Here is a 15,289-nt window from a genome sequence, read left to right as displayed (position 1 = left end):
CTGCTGGTCGCGCGATGGGGGATTAAGGATCTCAAATTAATTTTATTTTATTATTAAAACAAACTAATTTAATTATTTTTATTTTAGATTTGTTAATATGAATAGTACGCGAGTAAGTAACATAATTGCTCGCTTGAAAGTGAACACGAGCTTGGACACTATTCTTTTATTTAATGAAGACTCAAGAAGCTACACAGCAAGTATTTGTATGCCGGACATCCCTATTCGCACACTAATAGATGTGGTTTCTACCAATCAATTCTTGGTTTTACCTAGACTATCATCACAGGCCATGTTAGAAAGTAAGTATTTTTAAAAATAATCAAGAAATGAGCTTATGAAAAAAATTACGGAAACTGAAACGAAAAACTCGTTGGTCCCAATGCACATTATTCTAAAACTCATCAGTATATCTTAAATTAATATTGTTAATGGCTGATATTCCTCGCTAGCTTTAGTTTGTAAGTTTAAGCTTACAGCTTGTAAATAAATACATTTTGTCAATTTTTTTTTATTACAGGTAGTATATAAGTCGAAAAAGGTCAATTGGAACGACTATATCATATGTCTGTCATATAAACAATCTAATCTGACATATAAACAATCTAAAAATTAACTCAACAAGCGAAGTTCTTTGAGAAAAATGTAATTTTTAAAATCGACTTCCTATGGCAGCTATATAACATAGTCGCCCGATTTTCATTAAATAAAATCTAATTGACTATATAAATTTAGAGATTTCGGAATTAATTTTATTGTCTAAGGTGCGCGGTGTGATTCTGACTTTATAAGAAAAGCTTAAATTAAGAAATTTCGGAATTTATTTAATTATCTAAGTTGCGTTGGGTATGACCGTTGCGGTTTATTTCCAAAATTGAAATAACGAATTGTTTGACAATTAAAATCAAATCATTAAAAAATAAATCAACCAGAGATCAATAAACATAACATTTAAAACAAGTGTCCTAAAAGCCCGCTCCCCTCAAAAGCAATCGTCGGTAGAGTATGCAAACACCATCCGCTCGCAAAACAACGACAATAGCTAATTTAGCTTGAAGTTTTCTCAACCACTGAAGAGCAGTCGGTGTTTCAAGTGACACGACTGCGATATGCAATGTTTCCATCTCGGTGGACTGATTTCTATTAATTCGAATACATACATATATGTAAAACATTTTATTGCTACCACTGATTTTAATTTTTAAACAAAAATAAAATGTATCCTGAAATATTATAAAATATAACATATATTAATATTTTTATCATAGCCCAATAGTAAATAAGCCCATATTTTGAGGGTACCAAGTTTGAAAAGTAGCAAAAGACAAAATATTCTTGATGCGTCGAAATGAAATAAACGCACACAAGCACGCGTGTATGAGAATGCATGATCACGCATACATACAAATATTTGTGTCCAAATTCGTTGTATGAAATGACCAGTTATTATCTCAACATTCCGCCGGTAAATGTATTTTATACGAATTTTGTAAGTTTTCAAAAACAGTGATTTTTGGGCTGTTAGCGTATGTTAAGTGCTCTTTGCGGACGATTTGCCGGCGGAGCGGATTTCTCGTGTTAAATAATTATTTATTATTATTAAATATTTATTTTTATTAATATTATTTATTTTTTAAATAATCTAATAAAAAAATTCAACGAGTAAAAACGAAAACGACCAAAGATAACTTGAAATAGCGGCAGCGGAGTCGGTGTGCGTGTGTAGGTGTACGCGGCTAGCGTCTCTTCCTAGACAAATGCTAACGGAGAATGATACACTGACCGATAACTAAGGGCAACGAATATATAAGCCTAATGCCGAAAGGCATTCTTGCGCGCAAAAATTATGAAAAGCGCGGGAAAAAGCTAAGACAAACGTCGGTGAGAATTTTTGCCGCTAATTTTTGAGAACTACACTTTTCACCATTTGCACTTTTTTATTTATACCCTAATTTGGTGCTCACTACGACGAAAATTGGGGGAATTAAGTTTGCACTAATTGGGTCGACGACGAGTATTTTATTTGCGTGTTTATGAGCCAAAGCGATTCACATCTAATCCGAAATATATTATGTTTATTGCGAATTTTGATTATTAGTACATGCAAATTTGTATTTCTTGGCTAGAATGCTCACTATCTACCGATTTTTACACGAATGCAAAAAGTTGAAAGTTGGGCCAAAAGACAACAAAACGCCACAGATTAACTTTCAACTTTTAGCACATGGTTGGCCGACTCGATAATTGCAACTTCCTTTTTACATCCATGTTCCAGCGGCAGCATCAAATGAAAGTTGCAGCGGCGGAAGAAACGTCTTGGGCAACAACCAAAGGAACGGCAGAATTTTTCCAGCGACTAAATTTTTTTCGGAATTGAATTTTGTATCCGAACCGACACGAATAAATTGCTTTTGTATGTTTGTTGGTAATTGTTCTAGTTTATTCACCGAAAAAAATTGGTAAACATATCGCGAACTCTACTGCGATCACGTCGGGGTCACCATGAAAATTTAATACTATTTTGTATTAACAAACGGGAAACTTGTGACTACAGTAGGATTCGAGATAATTTATTTGCGATAACTTGTGTAAAACTTGTGCGAAAATACGACGACAAAAAGGAGTGGTTACGATGAAAGTCAAATGATCACTAAATTTAAAATTCTAATAATTTTACTTAGAGCCTAACTTAAAATGGCTAAAATGGCGAGAGATGATGCGAATGTGCAAGAGCGAACGGACGAAAGCTTTATTATGACTAGTGACTTCAAATAAAAGCGCCAAGTTCGCAAACATCTTCTTTGGAAGACATTTTGACATTGAAATTATTAGAGCATTCGTTACTGGCCTATCGATTGGTGAAAACTATTCCGCAGGGAATAGTTTATACTGCTGACGTACCGGTCTCATTCCCGTTTATCTGAATGAATATTGTTTCGCATTGATAGATTGGTTGACTTGCACGTGAGATTCCATACAAAGAAGAGAAGATAGTGGAACAGAACTCGTGGCTTTTAAATTGAGTGCCATTGTCGCTCATTAAAGTCTTCGGCACCCTAACACAATTAAAATGTCATCTCTAAGATTTTGTAAAATCAACCTTTATGTAAATTTCTTTACAGGCTTTAAAATGGTAAACTTTCCCTGTTAAGAGCATGGGAAAGGGTCAACATATTGTTATTGAAAAGGTCTATGCGTAACAACTAGGGAACCCATTGCTGGTTTTAAGAGTCAAGTCGGATTTTTGAGGTCTAACATAGCTACAATATCCTGTACTGATCAGAATAAATGCCTTTGAATATGTTATAATGTTTTGGAAATTGCACAATAGGCAACTACATGTTGACAGTGGGGGATTCTATAACGGTTTCTCGAAGACGAACAGGATCAAAAAACTGCCACTTTGCTTCCATGTCTCTATGACTTGATAATCTCGAAGCTTCACATATTCCTTTCCTAAGAAAGCTGGAGAGTCCAACTCGAATCTAGGAAGGATATCAGTTGGGGCCAAGATAGTGGCTTCTTTTTCGTGAGCTTCAAAAGTGCATCTGCCTCTCTAGCTTGCAATTCTTTACGGTGTTATGTATACAATTTGAAACCCTGTAGCTTGAATATTTCTGATTCATTAACCACTTGGGACTAACGTGATGTGTGACTATTCGAAATTTCTTTATCGCTAAAACCAATGCCAAACATTCTAACTCGGTCACTGATTAGTTGGGCTGCGCATGGTTTAGCCTTTTTGACATTTTGGCTATTGGCGGCTCGTTTCCATCTCTATTTGCCTTAGTCAGAACTGCGCCAATACCGTAGCAAGATGCTGTGATTATGAAAGGCAGATCGTAGTTAGGGTGTTGCAAAAAAGGGTGCTAAACACAGTTTAGTTTTAATCTCCTCAAAAGATTCATTCCATTCAAAAATTTTTCCTTTCAACCGATCAACCGGCTCGTACCTTATTTAGATTGACTTGCAGAGTATCTTCGCTAACCATGTGACCTAGGTACCCAACCTTTTTTAAGCCAAACTGTCTTTTTCCTATGCTAATGATTAATCCTGCCTGGCGTAAGCGCGTGGCCACTTCAAATAAATAGCTTAAAAGATCCTCGTAAGTAGACAAAATTACCAGCAGGTCATGTAGGTAGAAAAACAAAGACACACACAAAAAAATTCGGGAGAAGTTACCCTGCAGTTCCAATCCCTAAAGATTCCCTAAGTAATCCCCCGGGCGCCGCCAAGAATTCCTTAGGAATCTTCAGGAAAATCTTCAGGAATTCCTGGGGAAAAGTCAAGTCATTCCCTCCGGAATCCTTACGGAAATTATAGTAAAAAACATCAGAAATTCAATTTATAAACATGTATTAAAATTAATGTTTTAACATTTATTTATGTTTGTTTTTTGTTTTTGATTTTTTTTGCTCAAGATAAGGCGTGCGCACTTTTTCGGCAACTGGCCTCCCAACGCACATATGCTGTCTGTAAATAAAACAGATATGTATATTAGAATAAAATATAAATCTGAAAAATTTGGTCAATTATACATACCGACTATAACGGAAAAAAATCCTGGAAAGCCCTTAAGGGTCTTTTTTCCATTCACGCCGTCTATATTAAAGTCGCAAAGACTCTGCCAAAACTCCTTTAATAGACTTAGGCAAATTATTTCGCCTAAAAAGTGCGGTGATGGTCTCAATCTGTAGAAAAAACACAGAATTAATTGCACACTCATCTTCTTCATAAATATTTTACTTACATAGGCGGTTTTAGTAGACGAGCATATTTTAACTTCTAACGCCACCAGCTCCTCCTCTGCATCCTTAGACTTTCCCTTAAGGAAAATCTGCAGCAGTGCCGTCAGCTTTGCAATCTGCTGGGTGCACTCAGCTAACTGGTTCGTATTAGCCTCTAGTCTTCGTATTGGCAACCAATTTTCCCTGCAAGTCTCGAACATAGATCTTCGATCTGGTCCTTCGGTGGGTTTCCTGCTAAGGGATCCCCGCTGTTTTGTGGGGTTTCCGTGACAAAGTCGTCTTCTAAGAAATACAAATTGTATTTATATAAAAATTGAATAAGTTAGATTTTATTTGGTTTACTTACCATCAAAAAAGAAAATGAGCTTTTGAATTTTATTTGGGGTTGCCATCTTCCTAAATGCCTTGATAAATGCTTAAATACCTTAAACGCCGTCGTTAAAGGTATGCCCGATTCGTATTGAAAAATGCGCCTACGGACTAAACATCTCCGGAAAAAATGCAAAATAAAATGAACAAAGGGAGAATGATGTCCCTACGAAAAATGCAAAAAAAGATACTTACACTAATTCGCCCCTATATATTCAATTTATTTATTTATTTCGTTTAAGATCAGACTTGGTAGAAAAATAATTAAGTCGCATGTTAGTTGGAAGTTTATTGCACTCACACATGGCTCTATAAAGTGGCTCGTTTTGGGAGTAATTAGTCCTGCGTAACTCAACAATAAAAGGAGCAAAATCTCGGAGGTGCCTAGCAGGAGCATTTAAGCCTACTTTTGAAAGAAGTTCTGGACAGTCAATGATTCCGGCCACCAGGTCGGCGATGAAACAGATGGAGATGATTGTTCTGCGATTGGCAAGTGTGGGAAGGTGAACGAGGAGACACTACTGCTGATAAGGAGGGAAGGGTTCAGAAATTCTTAAGGGTAAGAGAGCGAATTTTAGAAAGTTTTTCTGTAGCCTTTCTATTCTATTTATGTGGATATTGGCTGAGGGATTCTAGATAAAAGCCGCGTACTCTATTTTAGAGTGCACAAATGTTGAATAGAGCGCAATCCTCGTATAGGGATCCATAAAAAGCGCTGAGTTCCGCTTTACAACCCCAAACATAGCGTACGCTTTAGGCATGATATAATCAAAGTGTGCTGAGAAATTAAATTTGGAATCAAACATTACACCCAGATCTAAGCATTCTTGTTGAACATTTAAGGGCTGCCCTGCAATACTGTATGTGGTTATAAGGTTGTTTACGCATTTACTGTAGCTAATATAAAAGCATTTATTAATGTTTAGCGGAAGTAAATTTCGGCGGCACCATGAACTCAAGAAATCTAAGTCCAACTGCAGTGATAGTGAGTTTGCTGGAGTTTCGACTTCTCTAAAAATTTTTAAATCGTCTGCAAAGAGGAGACATTCTGAAGAGATATTGATTTGTACATCATTTATAAAAATAATGAAAAGCAGGGGTCCCAAAGCACTTCCGAAAATGTTCCATTAATGTTCGCTTTGTAGCTACGATGGTTTAGATAAGATCTTGTCCAGTTTAACATATCTGAGTGTATGCCCAAATGTGCAAGTTTTGCCAACAAGGCACAGTGACAAACTTTATCAGAAACTTTAGCGAAATCCGTGTATACGGTATCAACTTGGCAGTGCTTATTAAAGGCTTGATTGCAATAGTTGCTGAAAACTGCTAGGTTTGTCGTTGTTGACCGACCTGATACAAAACCATGTTGACAGTTGCTTATGTATCTTTTTAGAAGAAACGAAAGTTTGTAGGCAACAATACGCTCAAAAAGCTTAGAAATATTATTATTATTTTAGCAATAGGGCGATAATTGGCAATGTTATTCTTGGGCCCGGATTTTAGAATTGGAGTCACGTATGCAACCTTCCATCTATCAGCAAAGTGTCCACTCAAAAGTGATAGATTGAAAATAATTTTCAAGGGTATACATAGCTTTTCAATGCAACATTTGAGGAAATCCCAGGATGCAATCCCATCGCAATCTGGGTTGTAAGAATCGTCAAAGTCTTGAACAGCCGAGTGAATATTCTCGTCTTCAACAGTCAAAGAACCTATGTTTACCAATCTTGTAATTGAATCAAGGGTTGGAGAATCATGTCAATCTTCTGCTCGTTCAAAATTAGCTTTAAAAAAGAAGCAAACAGATTTGAAGTTTCTATATCAGAATGAGAAGGTAAATTTCCAATGTACATAGCAGAGGGAACTGAAGAAACGTTTTTTTTGGATCTGACAAACCTCTAAAAAGATTTGGGGTTGAGTTTCAGTCCGCTCTCGACGTCTGCTATGTACTGATGGTAAAGAAATTTATTTAAAAACTCAAATTCACGTTTGTGTTGCAAGTGCCTATTCCAATCACTCGGATCACGCGATACTAAGATTTTTTTATTTTTTTATTGCGAAGATTTTTCAGCTTTTTAGGCCTTTTGTTTACCAAGGCAGCTTGAATGAATTTTGCACTTTTTCTTGTGCATTATTTTTAATTATGTTTAAAAGAACTTCTGAAAAGTGATCATAGCACAACTTCAAACTTATATCATAGATATTGGTCACGTTCTCCAGATGGGCCTTGCAAAGAGAATAGGTACTTTTCGGCGGTATATAAGACGCCACATAAGTAGCGTATTCATTGGTCCAATAAGGGTGTCTTCATTGAGAAGACCAATAGATAAACATCTCAAGCTGTGACAAACAGCCACAATAACGCCTCCTCCTCTAGCGCATTGTGTTTTTGTACCATCTCTGTCCTTGCGATAGACTTGATACAAGTTGAAATCGAAGTACTCGTTAAAGTTCATGTTGAGCCAGGTTTCAACTAGGACTGTGACATCAAAGTTGCCTTGGGATGTAGCAAGATATACTTGTTCCGCTTTTGTCCGCATTCCAGAGATATTTTGGAAATAGATTTTAAGTGGGGATGTGCTTAAAATGGAATGAATGTAAATCCTCGAGGTCGCCACCAGCTGATTCGTGTTGTTCATGCTAATGCATTCCAATGCATGCGGAGTAACAGCACCTACCGATCCTAATGTTTTAATTCCGCTGATCGCCCTTAGTAACGACGTAACTTTGATCCATTGCTTATCTTCAGAATTATATTAGATTTCTCGAAAAAAGAGAAGCCAGAATTTAAGAGGGATGGCTCTAAACTGAAAGCGGCCACTTTTAAGAGAGCAACTTTAAGAGAACATAGCGATAAAAGCGGGCGATCCATCAGCTGAACAGAAAGTTTAGCAGAGAGCTCAACTCCCAAACGTACTTTCAAAAACTTATCAAATCCAGAACAGCTATACAGCTGGCGGTAAAAATGCCAGATAGTGTTGTATTTGTAGCATCATTGCAGAGAGCTCGAATCCGGAGAGCGCACAAAGAGCATTGACATTAAGACTATGACATAGGAGAGCCTCGCTCAAAGCGGACGTTGGAAGCTGAAGCCGAGAATTTTGTGGGGCTGTCGTGAGCGTGTGCAAATAATAGAGCACGTCTCGGAAGAGCACGCAATCCGTAATAGGTGGAACCCGATGTTTGGCGAGGGTCGAAGAAAACGAACAACGAGAACTCCAGCTGGTGTTGTTGGATATTTGTCGGTGGATAGAGCGCAAAGAATTTAAAATTTGGGAGAATAAAGGCAATAGGCAAGCCCAGTCTTTGTTGTTGCGAGCACAAACCCCGTGGATGAGGAAGAAGATCGCCAAAATGCCCCGCAACGGTGATGACGCCAGTGGCGCCTATTCCTGGGGGTTTTTTGGATCTGAATTGGGTGGTGATGAAATAGGAGTATGATTAGTGTGCAACTCAAAAATTGTTTTCTCAACAATTGGTCTGCTCCTGTCGATGAATCTGCTGACTTTTACTGCTTCTGGCAAAAAATTCATCGCAAAACACAGATTGATACTATTTTTCAGGCACTCCCAGCTTAAAATTGATGAACTTCAATGCTGATATATCTGCATCTTTTTTAATTAAAGGTTTGCAAATTATATGGTCAGTTTTAATGCACAACTTATTAGCAACAAATTCGCACAACGCCTCTGGTTTGGTGCTTACTGCAAATTTGCCAATATGCAGAAATTTGTTGCTTGGTAGAACTTCGAATTGGTCACAACTAGGGGCTAAACCAACAATGCGTCCCTATGATTATTTTTCTGATTCCAGAATAGTTTGCTTAGCATGATGGGATGATGCCTGGCTCGCTTGATGGGAAGTAGAAGGAGTTTCACCAATTTTTTGCGCTGACTGACATTATTGTTGCCAATAGCAGGAACGGGAAAAGTATTATTAAACTTTGAATTTAAGTCAATGTATAGATTTCTTAGCTACCGAATCTGTTCCATTAGTTCTCCGATTTTAGAGTGAGAATCGTTACTCACAACACAACCGTCGCATTGCCAGAGAAGGTTCGGCATATTAATAAGTAATTTAATTGCCTCTTCGGGCAAATCAACACAGGCTATGTGAAATGTGCGGCGACAGACCGATGAACAACGGATCGCCTCGAAGCTACGTAGCTGCATAGCATTACCTCGGAATTGCATTCGGTGCAAAGAGACATAGTGAAAAACAACCGATCACAATGAAAGCTGGCTGATGACTGAAACCATCTCTAATCATCTCTGTAACACTAAATCTTTCTAAATCGAGTGCCATATTCCCGCTTGCTAAGCAAATACCTAGAGATAAAGAGGAGACAGGCGCATCAAAAAGCTGCGAATGTCTAAAAATCTCCTACCAATTTTCCTCTTCAAACGAACCTACCTCGATTGGGATGTGTTCTCCTACATAACAACAACTATCTGGCCTTTTATTCCCAAGTATCCCTTCAATTTCAAAACTCTACCTACTAACTTAATACAATCATCTTCCACCCGAATGTGACTATCCTCAACAATCTTTCTATAAATTTGTTGTAAAATTTGCGAAGGCTTCCGGACAAACCTCTTAAGAGTTTGTAAATAGTTCTTGAAGGAGTAAGAAGAGTCTGAAACCGGATCTCCGATTTGCTTACTTTTACATGAAGTAAGCCATGAACATTGTGTGAAACACTACTTTCTCCATAAATAATGGGAAAATTCTTTACGAATAAATCCAACATAAGTTGGGCATTATTTATGTTTGACTCTCGTAAGTGAAAGTGCAGCAGCCTGTCAGAACAGTGCAACAAAAGAAATAGGTTATACTGGTCATCATTAATTGTATCTTTAAGAGCTACAATGCCTGTGTATAATTAAAATTGCCTAAATTCAGTGGCCTTCCAATGCGGCAGTTCATCCAATGTTCTCGGCTTTCGAGCAAACTCTTTTGGGACGCAGCTGCTCATCAATTTCAAACATTCGGATATTTGTAGTTTATTTGGTTTGGAAACTCTATATCTTTTGTTATTTTATTTTCAACTAGTTTTTTTTAAATTTTCTCATGACTTCCAATTCAATAAGATGCTTGCAATCCAGAGGGACTTGAGTCACCATTAGAACCCCAAGTTTTTTTAAAGCGGACTTAACAGTTAAATTTTCTACTTTATGATGGTGACGGTATGTCCTGTCTCGGAAATTTTTATCTGTAATCAATTCACCGCGTTCAGTACTAATGTCAATACAGAATCTACCTTTTGTCCCACTTAAGTGCATTTGCTACAGCCATGGTTAGACGTATGTCCAGGCGTGCCAGTAATTAATGATCGAGCAGGAGCATCTTATTTCCAAACCAATTTTTTTTTATTAATTAACCATTAACCGTTTTTAATTATTTCCGACATCTCGGACGTAAATTTCGACAAAAACTCGTCGCAATTAAATTCTTTATTATGGCCAATAAAAACTCCAATGGGCAAAACTGGCCGACCATTGATATTATTTATTCTTAGTAGAATGGGCCATAATTGTGCCCTAGAACTTGTAAAAATTGGAAGTACGTCAATGTTTAAATCGATGCTCAGTACATCCGGCATTTTGGGAAACTCTGATAATTTTTTAACTGTTTCGACAATCCGATATGTAAATAGGAGCCGTGCTCTACTTTGCTAATATCGGGTTTTTCGAAACAATTAAATTTATAAAAGGGCTTTATTTTCAACTTATGAGCATTTAAAATCTCAATAAGTTCCAAGGCACATCCCCGTGTTGGCTTATGTTTTAAATACCAATTTTTAATTGTGTATTCAAATCACAGTCATCACGTGCATGTGAAACTAAGCTAACTTCGTCAATAGCACTAACTCCTATTTCACCTTCCCCCAAAAGTGGCACAAAAGATTCCTTAAGATTCCCAAAGATTCCCTATTCACTGATGCGCTAGGACCTGCACCTACGCCCTCGCTTTTCATTTCATTTTGACTTCGTAGATCACATCGCCTCAATAAAGCCTTACTTTCTTTTGCAGCTAATTTATTAATATGCTTTGAGCCAACCATTTTCTCCCTTTGCTAATTTTAATTTGGACAATTGTGTTATTGAGTTATTATTTTTTTGTTTGTAATTATTTATAAAGGAAAATATAAAAACAGGGGGAAAAAAGTGTATAAATAAAAAATATTATTTTCAAAAAATATTATGATAAAATAGCAGTTTGTGTGAAATTTTTATCACGAATAAAAACTTTACCGTGCTTAGGAAAAATAAAATAAACAAAAAAAAATTAAAAACATAAATATATAAATAAAATTATATTTATTTATTATATTTATTTTATTTATTATTATTAATATATTTCTTTTATTTAATATATTTATTTTATTAATTTAATTTATTATTTTATTTATTTCATTAATTTAAATTATTTTATTTATTGTTATTATTTTGTCTGCTGTTATTAATTTTTTTAAACACCGTGAAATTGTTTTTCTTGATTATTGGTTTCAGTGTAAATTTTTTTTTTGAAACTTTTCAACCTGACCTAAACGAACTTTTGATACGCGTATAAATTTTACAATAACAGCACTTTCACATAAACTGCACTTTTATCACCAAAAATAAATTCATTTGCTGAAGTGGATTCCGTGGCAGGCGTTTTTTTAACAACTTTATTTTACCGCGATTTAATTTCACAACGGTTTAAACAATGATTGGAGTACCATCCAGCTAATGCAAATATATTTATTTATTTATTGTTTATTTATTTATAATATGCACTTACCTGATTATTTAATAAATGCATAAAATTTTCACTTTAAAAAACACTCCTCTCTCTGTTGCAGTCGAATTCAAGTGCAAATGAAATGGGGAGAACGAAGAACGAAACCGAAATTTCTGCCTGACGAGTGCCAGGGTATATCCGACCATTTCAATGCCTTGTAGTTAAAATCAAATAAGGCAGATAATCAAATATTAACATTTTGGCGTTGCCTATAGCAAGTTTAAAATAACTTCCAAAATGTTATTACATTTAATCAATAAAAATCACTTATATATCATCTTAAAAATTAATAAATATACTAGCGCTTCTAAAAAAGGGTATTCAAAAGTCTACACAGTTCCTTTTGTTCTTGACATTTTAATTTTTTTCTCCGTTTTCTCTCTGTCCAACCCTCTCCCATTTTCAGCCGCTGCTCCGAATTACTTCGAAATAAACAACAACAAAAAAGTTCGAACTTCGGTGTTGGTAATACTTCCAGTATCCGATTCGAGATATAATGACAAGCATCCGGTGTCGGACCGTTTCGAACATCCCAGTTGTAGTTTTCCCCCGTCGATTTACAATCTGAGCAGCTTTTACGCAGCCGTATCAAAATATACGTCGAAGTGTTAAACAATCATGTTGCGGCGACCAGAGTCGGCCAAAAATACGTAGTAGTTCTCGTTTGGTTTCTGCTTTTGTCGCTGATTATACATATCTTTGATATCTTCATCCGAACGCTGAAGTCGTTATTTCTCGCTGAGTCTTGTGCAAAGTGTTAGCAAATTTCTATCAGCAGGATTGCGATGAGACCGCCAACTGAATGTCAAAGCTGCTTATGAGAACAACAAATAAGCGAATTTAAGAAGCCCAGACAACGAGAAGTTAAACAGTTATCCCTATAATTTAAATCTATACTAGGCATATCGCTTCGAAATCTGTTGCAATCAGACTTAAAATTTTATCGGGTCAACCACCTGTAGGTGTTGAATTCTCAGGTAATCCAGATCTTCCTCCTCTCGCGAAACTGCAGAGACATGGGTCGCTGTGTTACGCGCTAAGAATTTCTTCTTCCGACGCGTGAGGGTGTCACTGAACTAGCCTTGAATGCTCCAGGATTTTCGCGCAGGTTACTCCCTGTTTTAGGTGTTTGAAGAATCGTGCCAGTGTCGCTAGTAGCGCTAACGGAAATCGACGCGAGCGGAGGCAACTCGGTTGCTATGCTCAAACTATTGGACGCGGTTAATATTTTGAGAACAGCTAAGCTGCAGGCTGACCGACAGTTAGAACAAGTTGCATTGGTCTGCATCCACTGAGAAGTGCATTCTCTATTGAATCAGTGTCGGCATGTGGTTTCAATAAACGGAATTTCGCAAGTTAATGTATTAACAATTGCGCACTTATCATTGCTAATTGCAAGATGTCAGTTATGTACAAGATGATTAAGGCAATTTATTAAGCTTGATGAGTTTAATTTTAAACTTGTGTACACAGAATCTACTCTCAATTAAAATAACAACATTTGACTGGTTAATCCCATCAAACAGTCTCGATTTCAACCCTACAAATCTACTTGTTTCAATATATGTAGTTATAGTTTGGTATGCATAGAACACTGGGAAAGGGAAGCTTTTCGTGGAGTTATTTAGAGATTCGACTGTCATATTTTTATTAAAAAAGAATGGAAGTAAACTTCGACAATTCGAAGCTCATATACCCTTGCAGCAACTTCAAAAATTAAATATTATTGAAAACATTAAAATTATGATTTACTTGCGTATATTTTTAAGAACATTGAAGTTCCTATGGCAGCTATATGATATCGTTTTCCGATTTAAATAAAATTAAAAGCGTTATTCTGAACTGTCAAATTATTAATAAGTCCAAAACAATTTTAATAAATATTACAAAATAGAAACGTTACATTAAACTAAATTTTTTTTTAAATATATATTTCTTGTTTCTATGGAAGCTATAACATAGTCGTCCGAATTTTACGAAATTTTAACCGTAATTCAGATTTATTTAACCATTACTATATATCGAAGAAAAAAAATTAAAAAACAGCAAACTTATAATTTTTTCATTTATTTTTCCGGTTGTTCCTCTATATGCTATAGACTTCCGATCCGGCTTTTCCAACTTATGTACTACCTGCAATAGAAAGACAACTTTGGGAAAGTTTTATGCAGATAGCTTTTAAACTGAGAGACTAATTTGCGTAAAAATGGACGGACAGACAGACATGGCTAGATCGACTTTCCTAGTGATACTGATAAAGAATATATATACTTTATAGGGTCGGAAATGTCTCCTTCAATGCGTTGCAAACTTTTGACTGAAATATTTAAAACCCCCTGCAAGGGTATAAAAATCCCTCAGGATACAAATCCTTCCATCCCCATATACGCCGCCAATTAGTATGTAACGAACGCGACTGGATTATTTACGCCTCAGAGTCGTCTCTGTCTTACTAACTTGCCGACTTGGTTCTGGGCTGGGTTGAGTCTTTTGACTCTCGATAAGCAATAGTTGGACAGAGAAAAGCAGCGAAAAAACACGTACTATATAAAGCTAAGATAAGTAGCTAAGCAGACTGTTGAAAAATTATATGGTGGTTTCGTCCCTTCTATACCCGCCCTCTTGAAAATCTAAGCAAAATTATTTTAAGTTCTGCTTTTGTCAAAACCGTAGGCGTGCTTATTTAATTTTGTTAAGCAGAGGGTTGTTTCTATCTTCATTAAATTACCATTCGTGCGGCATTTTCATATAAAATAATTTTACAAAAGACTTGTTGATGTAGTTTTCTCTTGATGGATCGGTGATCTCCGGCTATGACGGGAGTTGCAGTACGTAAGCTTAGGGCGGCCAACATGCGGTTTTGTTTCATTGTAATACCAATTTTACGACTTCACAATTTGATATTTTCAACACAAGAGACCAGTTTGATGCCTGAAATAATGAAAGCAAGCTTCTAGCAGCAGCCGAGTTGCGTTTCAGAGAGATCACGGTGAAAACGTGATACTATTTTGTATTAAAATGAAACGCGAAACTTGTGTGACTGCAGTAGGATTCGGCGGATTTAATTGCCAAAATGACTTGTGTAAAATGTAGCAAAATTGCGACGAGGTGGTTTCGATGAAGTTCAAATGAACTCTGGCTTTTCCAATTCCAACAATTTCTCTTAGAACATATCATATGCTAAGATGGCGAGAGACGGGGCAAAGAGCGATCGAACGAAAGCTTTATTGGCTCCCGCGCAAACACACGGTTTATTAAGAGCTTTAAGTATTAGATGTTTTTCAAAATAGTCTCATCTAGTTTCAAAATTGGTATGGCGAGAGGAAGTATTGTGCGACTCTCAGTATATTGATTAGATTGTATTTATGATCCTTTCTCCCTTCTGT

At 36.4% G+C, this 15,289-nt stretch overlaps 1 protein-coding gene and 1 long non-coding RNA gene across 5 annotated transcripts in view; one reads left to right on the top strand and one right to left on the bottom strand.

Annotated features, from left to right (window-relative positions):
• LOC108134775 (dnaJ homolog subfamily C member 16) overlaps positions 1 to 15,289 on the top strand; it is a 412,650-nt gene that overhangs the window by 206,754 nt on the left and 190,607 nt on the right. For all 4 annotated transcript variants that reach the window (XM_041708562.1, XM_041708563.1, XM_041708564.1 and 1 more), the window contains one exon: positions 88 to 302. In XM_041708562.1, coding sequence (XP_041564496.1) covers positions 88 to 302 — 215 coding nt within the window. The remainder of the gene's footprint in view (positions 1 to 87; positions 303 to 15,289) is intronic.
• Positions 4,405 to 5,092, bottom strand: LOC121467242. The gene is made up of 3 exons (XR_005977366.1): positions 4,751 to 5,092; positions 4,543 to 4,691; positions 4,405 to 4,473 (listed from the first exon to the last, which is right to left on the bottom strand). It is a non-coding gene; the product is annotated as an uncharacterized LOC121467242 (long non-coding RNA).

The sequence above is a fragment of the Drosophila elegans genome, unplaced genomic scaffold (genome assembly GCF_018152505.1).
Source record: "Drosophila elegans isolate 14027-0461.03 unplaced genomic scaffold, ASM1815250v1 contig_271, whole genome shotgun sequence".
Lineage (NCBI taxonomy): Eukaryota > Metazoa > Arthropoda > Insecta > Diptera > Drosophilidae > Drosophila > Drosophila elegans.
The sequence above is the reverse complement of the archived record's forward strand: the minus strand, read 5'-3'. Positions and strand labels throughout refer to the sequence as shown.